The sequence below is a fragment of the Schistocerca serialis genome, chromosome 4 (assembly GCF_023864345.2).
Source record: "Schistocerca serialis cubense isolate TAMUIC-IGC-003099 chromosome 4, iqSchSeri2.2, whole genome shotgun sequence".
In the NCBI taxonomy this organism is placed as follows: Eukaryota; Metazoa; Arthropoda; class Insecta; order Orthoptera; family Acrididae; genus Schistocerca; species Schistocerca serialis.
The window spans coordinates 777,511,962-777,531,084 of record NC_064641.1 but is presented as its reverse complement, the minus strand read 5'-3'; the positions used below and the strand labels follow the sequence as shown (position 1 = coordinate 777,531,084).

Below are 19,123 nucleotides of genomic sequence, written 5' to 3'. Positions count from 1 at the left end.
ATAAGTAGCTGAACTCAAACATTTCAGCAGATCATCAATGTGTTTCTTCCAATTTAATCTCTCATCAATGGACACACCTAAAAATTTGGAATATTCTACCTTAGCTATATGCTTCTGATTAAGGTCTATATTTATTAATGGCGTCATACCATTCACTGTACGGAACTGTATGTACTGTGTCTTATCAAAATTCAGTGAGAGTCCATTTACAAGGAACCACTTAGTAATTTTCTGAAAGACAGTATTGACAATTTCATCAGTTAATTCTTGTTTGTCAGGTGTGATTACTATACTTGTATCATCAGCAAAGAGAACTAACTTTCCCTCTTCATGAATATAGAATGGCAAGTCATTAGTATATATTAAGAACAACAAAGGACCCAAGACTGACCCTTGTGGAACCCCATTCTTGATAGTTCCCCAGTTTGAGGAATGTGCTGATCTTTGCATATTATGTGAACTACTTATTTCTACTTTCTGCACTCTTCCAGGTAGGCACGTTAAACCATTTGTGCACTGTCCCACTCATGCCACAATACTTGAGCTTGTCTAGCAGAATTTCATGATTTACACAATCAAACGCCTTTGAGAGATCACAAAAAATCCCAATGGGTGGTGTTCAGTTATTCAGATCATTCAAAATTTGATTGGTGAAAGCATATATGGCATTTTCTGTTGAAAAACCTTTCTGGAAACCAAACTGACATTTTGTTAGTACTTCATTTTTACAGATATGTGAAGCTACTCTTGAATACATTACTTTCTCAAAAATTTTGGATAAAGCTGTTAGAAGGGAGACTGGATGGTAATTATTGACATCAGATCTACTGTTTGCGATTGATTTGAAGAACATTCTGAACAACTCAATCGAATGGTTTGGCTACACAGATTGGCCGACGTGAATTCCATCCAACATGTATGGGACATAATCGAGAGGTTAGTTCCTGCCAATGCTTTGTTTCTAAAAAAAAGTTTGAGGGTACTCCGACATTGGATATACCTCAGTGAAAATTATAACTGATGCATGGGATACCACCTGTCTGCTTTTAGCCATGACTGCATCATCAGGTAGAACTAAAAAAAGAGTGGTAAAGTGGTATCGGACTCTTCAGTTGACTTTACAGCTCAAATGAGGCAGGCAATACCGAGAAACACAAACATACAAGATAATATGGTATCGAGCACTTCAGTTTACATAACTTCAAATGAAGCATGCGATTCCCATCAACCTCTGAACAATAAAAGAAAATGGTATCGTACACTTCCATTGACCTATAATACACCTCAAATGAATCAGGTGAGTCCAACCAACCCCCCCGACATACTAAACAATACAATGAAATATTACCGAACACATATTTTAATCTGTAAAACACCACTAAAAGACACAAACAACAAAAACCATCCACACCTATCATCTACAACAATTGAAACTACGCTACAAAAATCTTTTCTAACCTTGTTTGGCTCCCGAAATGACATAGATGATGGGTGGTATCCCGTGCTTCAACTGACCCAATTTTTAATACAGCTGAAAATTTATTTCTATAAAACTACAGTGTAACTTACACAAATAGCATTACAACAGTATACAAACTGACTTTAGTTCATGGCTGCTGTAGTCTTCTCGCCTTTTACTTACCTCTTGCTATCAGTAGCAAGATGTCTTTCATGAACCATGGGCTGGAACAACATCAGTGGAGGACCAACCAACATAGTAAAAAAATTACCTTGTCGACGAAAAAGTTTAGGCGTACTCATCCCCCAGCGTTCCCCCAGAAAAACAGCACTGGGTCCAGCGCAAAATACTGCACCGGCAACACTTTCACAATTATGGACGGCTATAGAGGCGGTTTGGCTCAATATTTCTGCAGGAGGCTTCCAACAATTCGTTGAGTCTATGCCACTTCGCGCTGCTGCACTACGCTGGGCAAAATGAAGTCCGACACGATATTAGGAGGTATTCCATGAGTTTTGTTACCTCAGCGTATATATTCGTTGCGGCCCACCATCGATCAGAGGCGCTGCCCCATTAGCTGTCTGCTGCCCACTGACGTCGACCAATCTAACGCTAGGTGGTTCGGCCTATCGATCACACTTCCTGCCTGCACATCCACCGGCTGAGCCGTCTCCACCACGGGCCAAGCTCATTTTCTGCTGATTATCAGCGCAGCTCAGACACTGCCAATTCCTCGGTGCAGCCTGCGCTTGGCTGCCCAGCCTTAGGTTTCTGAGTTGAACACTAGGGCTTCTCTTCGTTGCTGCAGCCAGCAGCTGCCGCCGGATCCACGCTGCAACCGCGTGGGCTCCATGTGCCAGTGGCTCGAACTGCTGTGTGTCGCGTCGTGTCGTGCTGCATCTCGATAACCACTCTACAATCAAACTTTCTGACTGCTTTGAGTACACAAGATGGCCTCCACGCGCTCCCATGTAGATAGCACTGTAGAAGGTCAGGCTGAGAATCTCGTTAACACTTCATAAGTGTAATCAGCAACTCTCAAATACTCTAAACAGTCCTCAGGAGTACTGCCGGTACACAGTGTCCGACAGGCAGAATATTTCGGCGATCAGACATGTTGCCATCGTCAGGTGCGCTGACGAACTGAGCTGCTGAGTTTTGTGGATTTATTTATTTATTTATTTATTTATTTATTTTGCACTTTTCACTCTGCCCTGAGGGCACAGAGCGGGGTGTTTTACGGCTTGCTATTTGCCCTTTTCAGCCATGGGTTTATACATTTTATTTTTAAACTATTTTTATATTTCTCTTGCTACATAGTGCAAGTTTTATTTGGGCATTAACAATGGTTCAAATGGCTCTGAGCACTATGGGACTTAACATCTATGGTCATCAGTCCCCTAGAACTTAGAACTACTTACACCTAACTAACCTAAGGACAGCACACAACACCCAGCCATCACGAGGCAGAGAAAATCCCTGACCCTGCCGGGAATCGAACCCGGGAACCCGGGCGTGGGAAGCGAGAACGCTACCGCACGACCACGAGATGCGGGCGGCATTAACAATTACAAAGATCTTTAGATATTTTAACATTTACAATGATATTTTAACAATTATAATGATGTTTTAGCAATTTCAGTGATATTTTAACAATTTTTTGTTAATATTACATTACAGTTTCGGTTTCCTTCAATTAATTTTACAATGCAATTTGTTCTTTGCTGTTAATAGTTTATAATTACAGATATCTTATAAAACAGGTAACTACTTATGCTACTATACATATGCATTTGTTGTAACTACTTATGCTACTATACATATGCATTTGTTTTACATTTGTTATTTAGTGTACAGAGCGAGGGAGGGGGAGTAGAGGGAGTTGGGTTACGTATGTTTTGGTGGTTCTTTTGTGGGCCATGTTCTTGTGTGCTTGGTGGTGTTTGTGTTTTATTCTTGAGTCTTTTCGTCTAGGTGTGGGAGGATGGTGGTGTTTGTTGTTAGTGGTGATAGGATTGGGGCGAGATCGGGGTACGTCTTCACTGTGTTGTGGGCGATTGTGTGAGAGGGTGTTGTGTATTTGAATTTAGGTTTCCTTTTTGTTCTGTGGTTGACTGTGATGATGTCCTCCATGTCCGGTCTTTTGTTTAAGATGTGATTTCCGTATCTGGCTCTCATTTTGGCTAACCTCGTTTGTAGTGGCTCCATTCTGGTTGCCTCATATACTTCATTGCTTGATGTTACATACGGTAGCCTTGCGATACTTCGTATTAGTCTACGTTCTGTGCTGAACAGTCTTTTTGCGATCGGTGCATGTATGCCTCCCAGGGGGGCTGCTGCATACTCTAGAACTGGACGAATGAAGGTTTTGTACGTATGTATTGCTGTTTGAGTGTTGCAGCCATGGAAGCGTTCTTGCATTTGTCGTATTAGGTTTTGTCTGAGTCGGGTTTTCCAGTTGAGATGTTTGTCTAGGTATACTCCGAGGTATCTAGCTGTGTCGTTTAGTTGTAGGGGGCTATACCAGAGGGTTAGTCGGATGTCATGATCGTTCTGTTGTTTCTTTTTTGTTAAGTGTCTGTGTCTGAAGAGAACTGTGTCTTGGTTGTGTTAGGTCGTATCCTCCATTTTGCCATCCAGGTTCCTAGACGGTGGAGGTATGTGGACGTTTTTCGTTGCAGTGTCGTTGTGCGTAGTTCCGTACACCAGTAAGCCGTGTCGTCTGCATATAGTCCGATTTCTTCGTGGGAGGTCGTTACGGTAGGTATGTCAGCAGTGTAAAGTGTGTACAGTAGTGGGGACAAGATGCAGGTCCGGTTGGTGACATGTTTAGATTAGCCTGACTACTTTGGATGTGATGCCAATGCTGATTAGTTTGAACAGCAGGCCCTGGTGCCATAGTTTGTCGAAGGCCTGTTCTATGTCCAGGAACACTGCGAGTGTGCAGTGTCCCTGCTGATGCTGTCTGGTGATGCTGTCTGTCAGTTTAAGGAGGGGGTCATTAGTCGAGTGGTTGTGTCTGAATCCTGCTTGTGTGAGGGGAAGTAGGTTTTTCGTCTGTGGGTGGCCGTCTTAAATCCCCTCCCCTCGCGAGGCGTTCTCTCCGCGGTCCGCGCCCGCGCGTCAGCGGTCCGTGAGACGCTGGCGTCGGCGTCTGTGGTGGCGTCTGTGTAATTGCCTCGTCCGCCCTGGTCGCCAGTTCGTTTCCTTTGCTGAGCGTCTTTTTAATTAGATTAAATGCTGGTTCCTATGCCCTGCTAAGGTTGTAGCCGCAATCTCGGTTGATGAGTCCGCACCTTGTACGAATTTCGATAGCCTCTCTAACGACGCTGTCCCAATATTGAGATGTCTGTGCCAAGACCCTGGTATGTTGGTAGTCTATTTCGTGATTTTCGGACAGACAGTCCTCTGCGACCGCCGACTTGTTGGGGTACCCAAGTCGAGTGTGCCTCTGATGTTCTCCGCAACGATCTTCGACGGTGCGCACTGTCTGTCCATTATAAGTCTTCCCACGTTGACCTGGAATTTGGTGTATGCCGGCCTTCCGCAAACCGAGATCGTCTTTGACACTTCCTAATAACGCTCGCGTTTTATTTGGTGGGCAAGACACTTCCTACTCGGTGTTTCCTTAATATTCGTCCTATTTGTCCAGATAGTGCGCCAGTATACGGTGTATAGGCAGTGGCTCTCTCTTTCTCCGTGACTTCTTCCGTCTCTATACGCTGTACTGTAGAGGTGGGGTGGAGAGCGCGTCTGATCTGCCATTCTGAGGACCCGTTTTACCGGAATAAAGTTTTGAGGTGTTCCAGCTCTTGGGGCAGACACTCTGCGTCAGAAATGGTGCGCGCCCCGTGCACCAGCGTTTTAGCACCCCATTCGTCTGCACAGGCAGCTATCCGCTTGCAAATACAGGTAGGTGTGCGTTTTCTTCCTGTATACCCCGTGGCCCAGGGTGTCATCCGCTCTTCTTTTGACAATGACGTCCAGGAATGGTAATCTCCCTTCTATATGTATACAAAGCAGCTCGTTAGAATGAAATTACAATGAAATGACAACCCTTAGCTGCTTACAGGCGTTGACATACGTCAACGGGGACAGATTAAAACGTGTGCCCCGACCGGGACTCGAACCCGGGATCTCCTGCTTACATGGCAGACGCTTTATCCATCTGAGCCACCGAGGACACACAGGATAGTGCGACTGCAGGGACTTATCTCGGACATGTCTCCCGCGACACCCACATTCTCAACGTATTGTCCCGCACTACATTCGTAGTGCCCCCGCCCATTATACTCATTACTCGCAGCGCGTTGCCGATTCCCGTAAGAGTTCGGGGACTTCTTGTGCATCCGCACAGAAGAAGAAGATGGTCAAGTGGCCAGTGAGCCTGTCCGAAAGAACAGATGCTAGCTTTGTATATGCAGGGTGTTACAAAAAGGTACGGCCAAACTTTCAGGAAACATTCCTCACACACAAATAAAGAAAAGATGTTATGTGGACATGTGTCCGGAAACGCTTACTTTCCATGTTAGAGCTCATTTTATTACTTCTCTTCAAATCACATTAATCATGGAATGGAAACACACAGCAACAGAACGTACCAGCGTGACTTCAACCACTTTGTTACAGGAAATGTTCAAAATGTGCTCCGTTAGCGAGGATACATGCATCCACCCTCCGTCGCATGGAATCCCTGATGCGCTGATGCAGCCCTGGAGAATGGCGTATTGTATCACAGCCGTCCACAATACGAGCATGAAGAGTCTCTACATTTGGTAGCGGGGTTGCGTATACAAGAGCTTTCAAATGCCCCCATAAATGAAAATCAAGAGGGTTGAGGTCAGGAGAGCGTGGAGGCCATGGAATTCGTCCGCCTCTATCAATCCATCGGTCACCGAATCTGTTATTGAGAAGCGTACGATCACTTCGACTGAAATGTGCAGGAGCTCCATCGTGCATGAACCATATGTTGTGTCGTACTTGTAAAGGCACATGTTCTAGCAGCACAGGTAGAGTATCCCGTATGAAATCATGATAACGTGCTCCATTGAGCGTAGGTGGAAGAACATGGGGCCCAATCAAGACATCACCAACAATGCCTGCCCAAACGTTCACAGAAAATCTGTTGACGTGATTGCACAATTGCTTGCGGATTCTCGTCAGCCCACACATGTTGATTGTGAAAATTTACAATTTGATTACGTTGGAATGAAGCCTCATCCGTAAAGAGAACATTTGCACTGAAATTATGATTGACACATTGTTGGATGAACCATTCGCAGAAGTGTACCCGTGGAGGCCAATCAGCTGCTGATAGTGCCTGCACACGCTGTACATGGTACGGAAACAACTGGTTCTCCCGTAGCACTCTCCATACAGTGATGTGGTCAACGTTACCTTGTACAGCAGCAACTTCTCTGACGCTGACATTATGGTTATCGTCAACTGCACGAAGAATTGTCTCGTCCATTGCAGGTGTCCTCGTCGTTCTAGGTCTTCCACAGCCGCGAGTCATAGGCTGGAATGCTCCGTGCTCCCTAAGACGCCGATCAATTGCTTCGAACGTCTTCCTGTCGGGACACCTTCGTTCTGGAAATCTGTCTCGATACAAACGTACCGCGCCACGGCTATTGCCCCATGCTAATCCATACATCAAATGGGCATCTGCCAACTCCGCATTTGTAAATATTGCACTGACTGCAAAACCACGTTCGTGATGAACACTAACCTGTTGATGCTACGTACTGATGTGCTTGATGCTAGTACTGTAGAGCAATGAGTCGCATGTCAACACAAGCAGCGAAGTCAACATTACCTTTCTTCAATTGGGCCAACTGGCGGTGAATCGAGGAAGTACAGTACATACCGACGAAACTAAAGTGAGCTCTAACATGGAAATTAAGCGTTTACGGACACAAGTCCACATAACATCTTTTCTTTATTTGTGTGAGAGGAATGTTTCCTGGAAGTTTGGCCGTACCTTTTTGTAACACACACACACACACACACACACACACACACACACACACACACACACACATATATATATATATATATATATATATATATATATATACAAGGCTCACCGGTCACTTGACCATCTTCTTCTTCTGTGCGGATGCACGAAAAGTGCCCGAACTCTTACGGGAATCGGCAACGCGCCGCAAGTAATGAGTATAATGGGCGAGGGCACTACGAATGTATTGCGGGACAATACGTTGAGAATGTGGGTGTCGCGGGAGGCGTGCCAGAGATAAGTCCCTGCAGTCGCACTATCCTCTGTGTCCTCGGTGGCTCAGATGGATAGAGAGTCTGCCATGTAAGCAGGAGATCCCGGGTTCGAGTCCCGGTCGGGGCACACATTTTCATCTGTCCCCGTTGACGTATGTCAACGCCTGTAAGCAGCTAAGGGTTGTTATTTCATTGTAATTTCAATCTCCCTTCTGATTCGATCTCTATAGTGAATGTGATGCTCGGATGTATGGAGTTCAGGTGTGTAAGGAAGTCTAGGAGCTTGTCCCTTCCATGGGGCTAAATCACGAGCGTGTCATCCACATAACGAAGAAAACAAGTATGTTTCCATTTGGATGACGCCAAAGGTTCGTCCTCGAAGTACTCCATATAGAAATTCGCGACCACAGACGAGAGTGGACTCCCCACTGCGACTCATCCTGTTTGTTCATAGTATTCTCCATTAAAGAGAAAATACGTGGAGGTCAGAACGTGCTTGAAATAGTCGAGCTTATTGCACAGAAATTTGACGAGAAGACGCCCAACTGACTCTCGAAGAGGCACCCTGGTGTATAATGAAACAACGTCAGAACTCACCAGGATATCTGAGTCTTTCAACTTGAAGCTGTTGAGATGTTTTACGAAATCCACAAAATTACGAACTTGGTGAGGGCATTTACCCACATAATGGTTCAAATGGCTCTGAGCATTATGGGACTTAACAGCTGTGGTCATCAGTCCCCTAGAACTACTTAAACCTAACTAACCTACGGACATCACACACATCCATGCCCGAGGCAGGATTCGAACCTGCGACCGTAGCAGTCGCACGGTTCCGGACTGCGCGCCTAGAACCGCGAGACCACCGCGGCCGGCTATTTACCCACATAAGAGCTTAGTAATTCTGCCAGGTATTTGGCCAGCAAATATGTAAGTGCCCTAATGTTGCTGACAATTGGGCGATATGCACCCCTTCTTTGTGGACTTTAGGGAGTCCATAAAGTCTTAGCGGTACAGGTCCTTGAGGTGTCAATTTCTTGGCGAGACACTCTGCTAAATCCATGTCCTTGAGAAGAGGTCTAGTCTTGTTCTCCACCCTCTTTGTGGGGTCAGCGTTGATCTTCTAGTAAGATTCGTCATTTAGCAAGCTCTGCATCTTCTTAATGTAACCCTGGGGGGAAAGGACAAACCGTAGCATTGACTTTGTCAGCCGGTAAGACAACAATCTCAAGGCTCTGTTCAGGTCTCGAATGGCTGCCCTCTCCCTGCTGGTAATATTCGACTTGATCGATTTAGTTCTCGTCAGAGCACGGCAAGTTTCCCAGCGTACTACTTCAGCTGCTTCAGAGGTAAGACGGCCACCTACCCTCAGGAGCTCAGTTCGTCAGGGCACCTGACGATGGCGACATGTCTGATCGCCGAAATATTGTGCCCGTTGGACACTATAGACCGGCAGTACACCCGTGGACTGTTCGAGCAAGAAATAACGTGGGGAGAAACTGAAGAATCACAACTCTCAAATAGATGAGCGATTTCAAGCAAGGCACCTGTTTACAAAAATGATTTACGTATGCAAACCACCTCTGATGGGGCTGTTATTAATACTCAACCCACCCTATTTCACTGTGTCACGCTCTTATTTTGTGAGCAGTTTCCTTTCAGTAAAATTTATTCCGTCTTTATTGAGGAATGCCGCTGAAAATGTGTTCACTTTCCTACAAAACATCAGCAATCTTGGTCATATTTGCTTGTGACCAGAGGGTTTTTTGCTGAAAATTGCACGCCTGAAGTTATCGAGTGATGAACGCATCTCTGAAAGGTAGTAAGCACTTTAAGAAATACAGAAAGTTACAGATATTCGCCGCGGAGTTATCGGAAAGGTATTCCGACAAAAGAAGCATGAGCTATTATCAGTATAAATTATCCACCCTTAGGCAAAGGCAAGGAGAAGATTTTGAGGCATTTGAGGATGGAATTCATAAGATCTCGTATCGTACCTGTGTCTTGGGGAAAGTTGGGAGACAATACTGTCCTCTCAGAAGGGGCTGAGGCGCGAGCCGTTGGTGTGTTTATCCACTGCATAAATCCGCAGATCAGAGATGAGGTTAAAATGTCTCACCATCTTTGCATATTGCAGTCTGTCTCACGCTATTGCATGAGGAAGCTGGGCAATATGGACTCTCACCATGTTTTCACAGACGGGACACATTACAGGAGATGTAAGTGGCTGGGTCACACTTCTGACATGTGCCATGTCCCCTGCTACATCATTTATAAAGAAATTGGTTACTGGGGAATTCTTTGTCGCTAAGGAAGATGAAGTCGAGGCAGGAAATGGTTTCAAAACTGATAGAGTAATGCACACATGGTCTAGGAGCAGTGTCTTTGAAAAGGAATAAAAACGTTTTCGGTCCCGACTCGAACTCCGTATCGCACAAAATTTGAGTGGAAATAATCGCAATGGCGGCCGAAAACTTCCGACATAAGAAGTCACTATTATTCTGCCAACGGCCTTGTCAAAGAGGGCGGAGGAACGGACAAAGGTTCGGGTCACTCTCTTACCCTTCAGGTGGGAAACAGCCCATAAAAGGCCGAAGAATCAGAAATGATCAACGGTGTGAGGATGCAGAAGGCAATTGAAACCATTAGATTAAAGACACATAATGGGTACACACAATACACGTGGCCTCTAACTGAAAATGTGTCATAATGAGCTCTTCATTGGCAAGAGATTCCGGAATAGTCCCCTCTTCGGATCTCCAGGAGGGCACTATCAAGGGGAGATGACAAAAAGATCGAGTAACCAACGAAAGGATAACGCTCTACGAGTCGGGGAGCGGAATGTCGGAAATTTGAACGTAGTAGGGTAGCTAGAAAATATGAAAAGGGAAATGCTAAGAATACATCTAGATATAGTGGCCGTCAGTGAAGTGAAATAAAAAGAAGACAAAGATTTCTGGTCAGGCGGGTATAGGATAAAATCAATAGCAGCAGGAAACGGTGTAACAGGAGTAGGATTCGTCATGAATAGGAAGGTAGGACTGAAAGTGAGTTAGTGTGAACAGTTCAGTGTTCGGGTTGTTCTCATCAGAATCGTCAGTAACCCAACATCGAGAATAGTTCAGGTACACATGTCGACGTCGTAAGCAGAAGAGAGAGAAAGTATATGAGGATACTGAAAGTGTAAATCAGTACGTAAAGGAAGACGAAAATCTAGTATTCATGGGGAACTGGAATGCTGTTATAGCGGAAGGAGTAGAAGAAAGGGTTACGGGAGAATATGGGCTTGGTAGCTGGAGAAAGATAATTGAATTCTGCAATAAATTTCAGATGGTAATAGCGGACACTGTTCAGGAATCGCAAGGGGAGATGGTATACTTGGAAAGGGCCGGGAGATACAGGAAGATTTCAGTTTGATTACATCACGGTCAAGCAGAGATTTCAAAATCAGATATTGGGCTGTAAGGCATAACAGTGAGAGATATACACTCAGATCACAATTTGGTAATGATGAAGAGTAGACTGAAGTTTGAGAGATTATGCAGCAAGAATCAATGAGCAACGAGGTGGGATATGGAAGTTCTATGGAATGATGAGATGAGCTTAAAGTTTTCTGAGGCTATAGATGCTACGATAATAAATAGCTCAGATGCAGCTCAGTTGAAGAAGAGTGGGCATATCTAAAAAGCACAATCATAGGAACCGGAGAAAAAAACGTAGGTATAAGGAAGGTAAATGCGAAGAAAGCATGGGTAACAGAAGAAATACTTCAGCTGATGAACGAAAGAAGTACAAAAAATGTTCAGGGAAATTCAGGAATACAGAAATACAAGTCACTTAGGAATGAAATAAACAGGAATTCCTTACCTTCGTGATCACCAATCCTGATAAGTTTCTCGCTGTTGTCTTTTCTGCTACTTCTCATTACTTTCGTGTGTGGTTTTTTTTTATTGCTCTCAGTCCGCATTCTGTTCTCACTCGACTGTTCATTGATTCAACAGATTCTGTAAGGTCAAGAATGTGAGGAAACTGAGAAAAAATTACTGTCGGAAGGACTGGCTCAGCATATAAAAAAGTCAGATAACCTTCGGTGACATTAAGGGGGCAACGGGAATTCTGCTGTGAAATGCAAAGGAGAGAGCATATAGGTGGAAAGAGTATATTGAAGGCCTCTGAGGGTAAGGATTTACCTGAGGATGTGATAGAAGAAGAAACAGGAGTCGATAGGGAAGAAATGGGGGATCTAGTATTAGGATCAGAATTTGCAAGAGTTTTGGAAGACTTAAAATCAAATAAAGCAGGAGTGGTAGATAACATCCCATCGGAATTTCTAAAATCATTGGGGGAAGTGGCAACAAAACGATGTTATTGGAAAGTATGAGACTGGCGATACACCCTCAGACTTTCGAAAAGAACATCATCCCCACAATTCCCAAGATTTCAAGAGCCGACAAGAGCGACACTTACCTCACAATCGGTTTAACAGCTCATGCATTCAAGTTCCTGACAAGAATAATACAAAGAAGAAACGAAACAGAACTGAGGATCTGTTAGATGGCGATTTGTTTGGTTACATGAAAGGTAAAGACAACAAGAGAGGCAGTTCTGACGTTGCGGTTGATAATGGAAGCAAGACTGAAGAAAAATCAGTACTTGTTCATAGGATCTATCGACCTGGAAAAAGCGTGCGACAGTGTAAAATGGTGCAAGATGTTCGAAATCCTGGTAAAAATAGGGGTAGGGTAGAGGGAAAGAAGGGTAACATACAATATGTACAAGAACCAAGAATGAACAATAAGAGTGGAAGACAGAGGACTAAGTGCATGGATTAGAAAGAATATCAGGCAGGGATGTAGTCTTTCGTCCTGCTGTTCAGTTTATACATGAAGAAGCAATGACAGAAATAAAAGGAACGTTCAAGAGTGGGATTAATATTCGAAGTGAAAGGATACCGTTGTTAAAATTCGCTTATGACTGCTGTCCTCAGTGTGAGGGAAGAAAAATTACAGAATCTGTTGAATCAATGAACAGTCTAGTGAGAACAGAATGCGGACTGAGAGCAATAAAAAAAAAACAAACAAACACACGAAAGTAATGAGAAGTAGCAGAAAAGACAACAGCGAGAAATTTATCAGGATTGGTGATCACGAAGGTAAGGAATTCTGCTACCTAGGCAGCAAAGTAGCCCATGGCAAACAGACCAAGGTCAACATAAAAAGCCGACTAGCACTGGCAAAAAGGACATTCTTGGCAAAGAAAAGTCTACTAGTATCAAACATTGGTCTTAATTTGATGATGAAACTTGTGATAATGTATGTTTGGAGTGCAGCATTTTATGGTAGTGAGAAATGGACTGTGGGAGAACCGGAACAGAAGAGCTTCGAAACATTTGAGATATGGTACTACAGAAGAATGTTTAAAATTAAGTGAACTGATAAGGTAAGGAATGAGAAGGTTCTCCGCAGAGTCGGAGACGAAAGGAATGTATGGAGAACACTGACAAGAATACGTGACAAGATGATAGGACATCAGTTAAGACATCAGGGAATAACTTCCATGGTACCAGAGGGAGCTATAGAGGGTAAACACTGTCGAGGAAGACAGAGATTGGGATACAGCCAGAAAATAATTGAGGACGTACGTTGCAAATGGCTGCTGCATCAAATCAGTCAGAAGCAACCTGTCATTGTGGAGTAGCACTCAAAGGGAGTCCTAGCCAGTCGTGTCACTTTCTCAGTTTCGCTTTCGTGCCATGATCCATCACATTTTCTTTCATCTTTCCCATCGACACGACTGCTGTGGGCCACCAATGGGAGTAAGTTTCCTCTCTAAAAGCATCTTGCTTGAACTGACGTAAGCTCTTTAAGGTCTGATTAAACCCTTTCTGATTGGAAACCACATCTAGCAAGAAACCAAAACCATCAACGTGACAAGGAATGAGCCAAATAGAGAAAATGATGTGAGTTGTAGTTTCAAGGACAGACGCATCCGCCACACCATCATTTAAGTTCTTTTGGTCATCAGTCTTCTGACTGGTTTGATGCGGCCCGCCACGAATTCCTCTCCTGTGCTAACCTCTTCTTATTTGGGTACTGAAAGAAAAGATTCTGACAATTGTGGTACGGTTTATCAGTTTACTAGAGGGAACAGGAGGCTATAGGGTTTCAGAGTGGTCATACAGTCGATCAGCACCTGTTATCACCGAAACTATCAGGATGCTGTATGATACAGCACTTTCCAGAACGAAAAGATTCACTTTCCCCAATTCCTTCACCTTCTTTGTAGCTATCTTTTCTTATATGAGCTATAGTGGGTAGGACTCAAGGACATGTCTTCATATTTTAAATACCAAAGTAAACCTGTTTTTACAAAAATGACGTGCTCCCACTATTATTTACTCATCTTTTTACATGATGTGATTTTACATCTGGTATTTTGTGGGAAGCCAATTTTTTCTTAACTTATGGCCAATTTTGAGCTTCGTGTTCTGCAATGGATGTTCATGACAAACTCAATCACGCATTAATGGCAAAAAGGCCGAAACTTGGGTCGTAATTAAATAAACAGTATAGTCAAATGGCAGTATGCTCATTTAAAAATTATTGTATGTTTGTTGCTCAGCACATCAAAAACTGTTTTCTTATATGGTTGGGGAATGAGGAATATTGTTATTGAAATTGCAACTCTGTGCAAACAATTATGGGTTTCATGAAAAGTTGCTAATATGATGATATATATGAAGTATACAGAGAAATAATGTGAAGATGATTAATTTTGAAGACGAATTAATACGAAAAAATAGGGCCACATCACTCCTGAGGAAAAAATGTGGAAGTGATGTGCACAAGTTAAAAGTTGCTTTTTTATATTGGTAAATTTCTGTTTTACTTTCAATAGCATCAGCAAGGTAATGGAAATGTCTACATAGAAAGTTACGAGTATGAAACAGGTTATTTCTGGAGCTGTATTATTTTTGCAGCCTTTGTCACCTCTGAACATTTGCTAGCAGCAGACATCACCGTGAAAAGTAAGGCCTCACACACAGATGTTGCATATGCTAGAATAGGCCTGACCAAAATCCGTGTTCCCAGAGCGCACTTGCACTCCTCGAGTGCAGTCGGGTCTGCTCACTGCTCCGGCTTCCCCGATCACTACACTATTCCAAGAGGCGTGAGATGGCTATGTACCAAAGGGTGCACACACAGGAAGACTTTTTTGCAACACAGTGCGAATCTACATCTACATCCATACTCCGCAAGCCACCTGACGGTGTGTGGCGGAGGGTAATTTGAGTACCTCTATCGGTTCTCCCTTCTATTCCAGTCTTGTACCTCTATGTGAAGGCAATCACACTCAGCAAATTTGTCTTGAGATGATTATATATATATGCGCATAATTCCTTATTTGATATCTGAACTGTTGTTTTAAGTGAGTGCTTGTAACCTTTAAGTTACTTTTTAGGAAAACTTCAGCCTGCTGTTTTTCATATATTGTTTTGTTGTCTCCCCATAAGAACGGTGACGTGTTATCTGATGATTAACAATAAATTTCTTGCCACACCTGATATATCTACTCTTTTGTGGTGTATCTGGCTGGTTTATGACTTGCTTAACACAAATGTATGCATGGAGATCATCACTGACTGTATTGGCATTTTTCCTATGACCTTGACTGTAAAATTTGGTAAGGAACAAGTTGGTTCTTTTGAGAACCTACTCACTAAAATTTCACAAAACCTCATAAAAAAGATATTTCAATCATACACAATGTAATTTTTTTCAGAAAATTCATTCTTTTCAAATATAACTGCAGTAACGACATATTTTTAAAATAGTAAATTCTACATAAAATTTTATTCTTAAAAGTTTGTTGGTGGGGTACTTAATATTGTGTAACATATATCTTACGAAATATTATAACATTCGCTTTACCGCTAGTGTTGACCAGAGATTTCGTAACGACACAGAAGTCATAGATGCGGAATATGAATCCTTACCAATACTGACATGACTCGCAGATCACTAAAGAATACTATAAAATTACTTACGACCATTGCTAAACTCCACACATTTGTAGTTTTTTGAGGAGTATAGTCGACTTAGGAAAAAAGTTTCTATATAGTTTACTGCAGTAAAAATGATGAAGTACTCAAATAATATATCATGTACATATCGTTATCACATTCCTTTCAGTTCAGAGATATGAACAGTTGAATGAATTCGCAGTCATTGATGAGATTTCAGAGTAATTTCGGAAACTATACTATATAACCGAATTAGGCCTTATCTGGAACGGCAGTTACATGAGGCAAGAATCTAAGGTCATATTAATTACGATGAACGAACAAACTGTTGCCTTATCCATTAAATTCAAAGATTTTTGTGTTCATATTCTAAATAATTAAATACCTAATTAGCCGTGTGCCACCAGATGGGGCAAGCGAAATTAATATCAGTTCTTTCGCAAGCAAGTACCTAAGATTCGATTACAATTGTTTATTTGCAAACAGAGAGCACGTAAGGTGATAAGTATTAACTTTCCACGATATACTTTGTGGGCAAATTAATGAAGCGTTACTGCAAAATATCTCAAGAATACCAATGTAAAATGTCCGACTTCTTTCAGCTTTTGCTACTAAGATTTGCAGTAACGACTTTTACAATAATAAAGTATTACAATTTCAAAAACTAATCGTGATTCATCACTCTATAATATTTATTTTAGCAAGCATCTCACCACAGCTCTTAAGCAGTATTAAGGATGACTAACATTTCTACCATCATCCTGTCATGTAAATACATATGATCTATGGTGAGAAATACAACTTGCTTAAATAGGTATTCACATGTATCTGACTAGCAACAACTTTCAGAGTGCATTTGTGTTCATGAACGTAAACAGGATCTTTATCCGCGTACTAGTTATCCACGTCATCATGAGGTTCATATCAGTTGTCCCTGAAAAGCATTGTTTGGTATCAATACTGCACGCCTTACTACTACTACTCACAGCCTTACCTTTGGCACTGATCACTGTTTACATGCACATATCCTGACAAACTTTCCATTGGCAAGAATCTGAAATTCGAGATAGAACTATCTTTCGGTGGACCCGTCAACTAATATGAATAAACACGGGCGCGTACACACACACACACACACACACACACACACACACACACACACACACACACACACACACACACCGTTTTGTACATACAATAACTCTGTCGGTTATCGACTGTCCCATGCCATTGTTTACTGCCGAGAACTTCAATCGTGTATTTGTTTTATTATCCCTTGAATTTTATATGTCTTGAGATAACTAAATATTGATATTTCGTAATAATCTAATGTTTCTATTTTTAAAACTTTTTACTCTTACAGAACCTGTTCTTAAATTGAATGTTTATTTCTGCCCTCTTTCCTGTGGCGAACCAGGACTAGTTTGAAAATGTTTTAGTGGTACGATTTCTTCACACTGTTCAGGATGCCGATCTGCAATGTATTTTTATATTTGCTGTCGATTGCTGTCCGACACTTCAGCTAATTTTGAGCCCTTCCTGCTTATTGTTACCCTCTTCCCATGCCACTGATGCTGTTCTGTCTTCTATCTTTTGTCAGAGAAAGATAGTTCAGGCTTAATCCTTCTGGCAGTACCCGTTTTTCTACCTTGTCTTTCCACTAACTAGTGCTGCTTTTAGGCTCTGTCATCATGAGTGTTCTGCCCTGCCTTCTCCCCTATACATAGCCAATGAATTTGTATTCAGCATGTGAGATCCAATTAATACCAACGTTTTTAGGTGAAATATCCCTTTATTTTGAAAATCACCTTTCCGACACCGACCTCTCCCATCCTGACCAATCTCTACTACTTATGCCCATATGGTAATAACTCTTAATTATCTAAATATTAACAATGACTAAAAAAAGAGCGTCAATGGTGCGACTAGAGTCTTATACGACTTGCAGAGACCAAGGATAGTAAACACACTACCCATACTTTTGTTCTAAAGCAATAAGTAATCATTCAAGAGATGCTAAGAAAGTCAAGAAGAAAGCGATTATGACAAAAGCAACACAATAAATTAATTTTTAAAATATACCTCTTCAGGTTTATCAGAAAATGTCCAGTTCCCTTTGGGTGACATTACAAAACATGATTCCATGCCCGGAAATCTTTCACTTAATCGTATTAAGGCTTCTTCATTCTGCGCTACTGCTATAGGCTGTGATTTCGAACAAGATAGGCCACGTACTACACCATTCTGCTCCACTGCATTTAAAAAAGTACATCCTGTAACAGAGAAAAATAATTCTTTAATAATTACAACAAATATGTTACTAATTGTAAGTCTGTCAGGAAAGAAAAATGGTGCTGCTAACTGAAGTCCGTTGTACCCACATGTAACAGACGCTGTAACACATATCTAAGTGGCTGAAACATTAAGAATCTTCCTCAGTCGCCACCCGCACCGAACCCAGAAAATGGGCAAGATGACTTGAAATGTCAATGTATTTCAACACTGCCACCTGACAGAGAACTAGAGTGTAGCTTACGCTGGGAAAGTTGACATTCACATATTGCCACTTATCTCAAAAGAAGGCAACTGCATGGCCACGGAAAATCTTCACAGTACTATTTCTTGATTACTTGTGACAAACAAATTCATCCTCTTATATTCATATTCGGTGGGAACATTGATGGCCATGCTATTGCGTATCTTAAAACCATCCTCATCCTCAAAATAGAAGTATACTGGCATGGAGACGTAGTACTATTACATTCTAATAGTTTACCCTATACGTCGGTCCGTGGTCATAATGATGAGTATTTTCCAGCAATTATTATGCGACCATTACCGGGGGAGGGGGGGGGGGGGGAGACGATGTTTCCCCTCTGTCAAGTGCAATGGCGATTGGTGGCCTGTGACGTGGGGAGGGTTGATGTTCGAAGTAGAGATGGGTGTTAGGAGAGATGTAGTTACATTTAAGCCAGATAAAATGAAACGCACAAAAATCTTGTGCGTGATTTGTGGAAAAGAAATCTTTTACTTAAATTATATTTATAACAGAAAAAATTCTTAAAATCAGATTCTTATCCCTTAGTTATACACTAACTGAAAACATCACATCACTGTCTCTTTTGCCCCTTTGTTTGTAAACTATGACACATAATACAATCTGCAGTTGATCATCTCATTCGTAGGGCACCTGACTTCTTCAAAGTTTATAGTTGTAAACTACATTGTGGTTGAGATTTCAAATAGGTTTTGTATTTTTGTCCTACTAGCAAACAGTTGTAAGAGCAAGAAACATGTTTCTTTTAAAATTCACTCCTCAACATTTGATGTTTGTCCTTGTGCCTTACTGAGGGTCATACTATACACTAATCTTACCAGGCACTGAAGCCTTTTCAAGAGTGGTAAATTAG

General features: G+C 42.2%; 1 protein-coding gene and 1 non-coding gene across 2 annotated transcripts in view; both read right to left on the bottom strand.

Moving 5' to 3' along the window:
* Nucleotides 1-19,123, bottom strand: part of LOC126474761 (uncharacterized) — a 197,167-nt gene that overhangs the window by 130,770 nt on the left and 47,274 nt on the right. Inside the window, exon 2 of the mRNA XM_050102237.1 lies at nt 17,796-17,986. Coding sequence (XP_049958194.1) covers nt 17,796-17,986 — 191 coding nt within the window. The remainder of the gene's footprint in view (nt 1-17,795; nt 17,987-19,123) is intronic.
* Nucleotides 5,569-5,642, bottom strand: Trnat-ugu (transfer RNA threonine (anticodon UGU)). The gene has a single exon. It is a non-coding gene; the product is annotated as a tRNA-Thr (tRNA).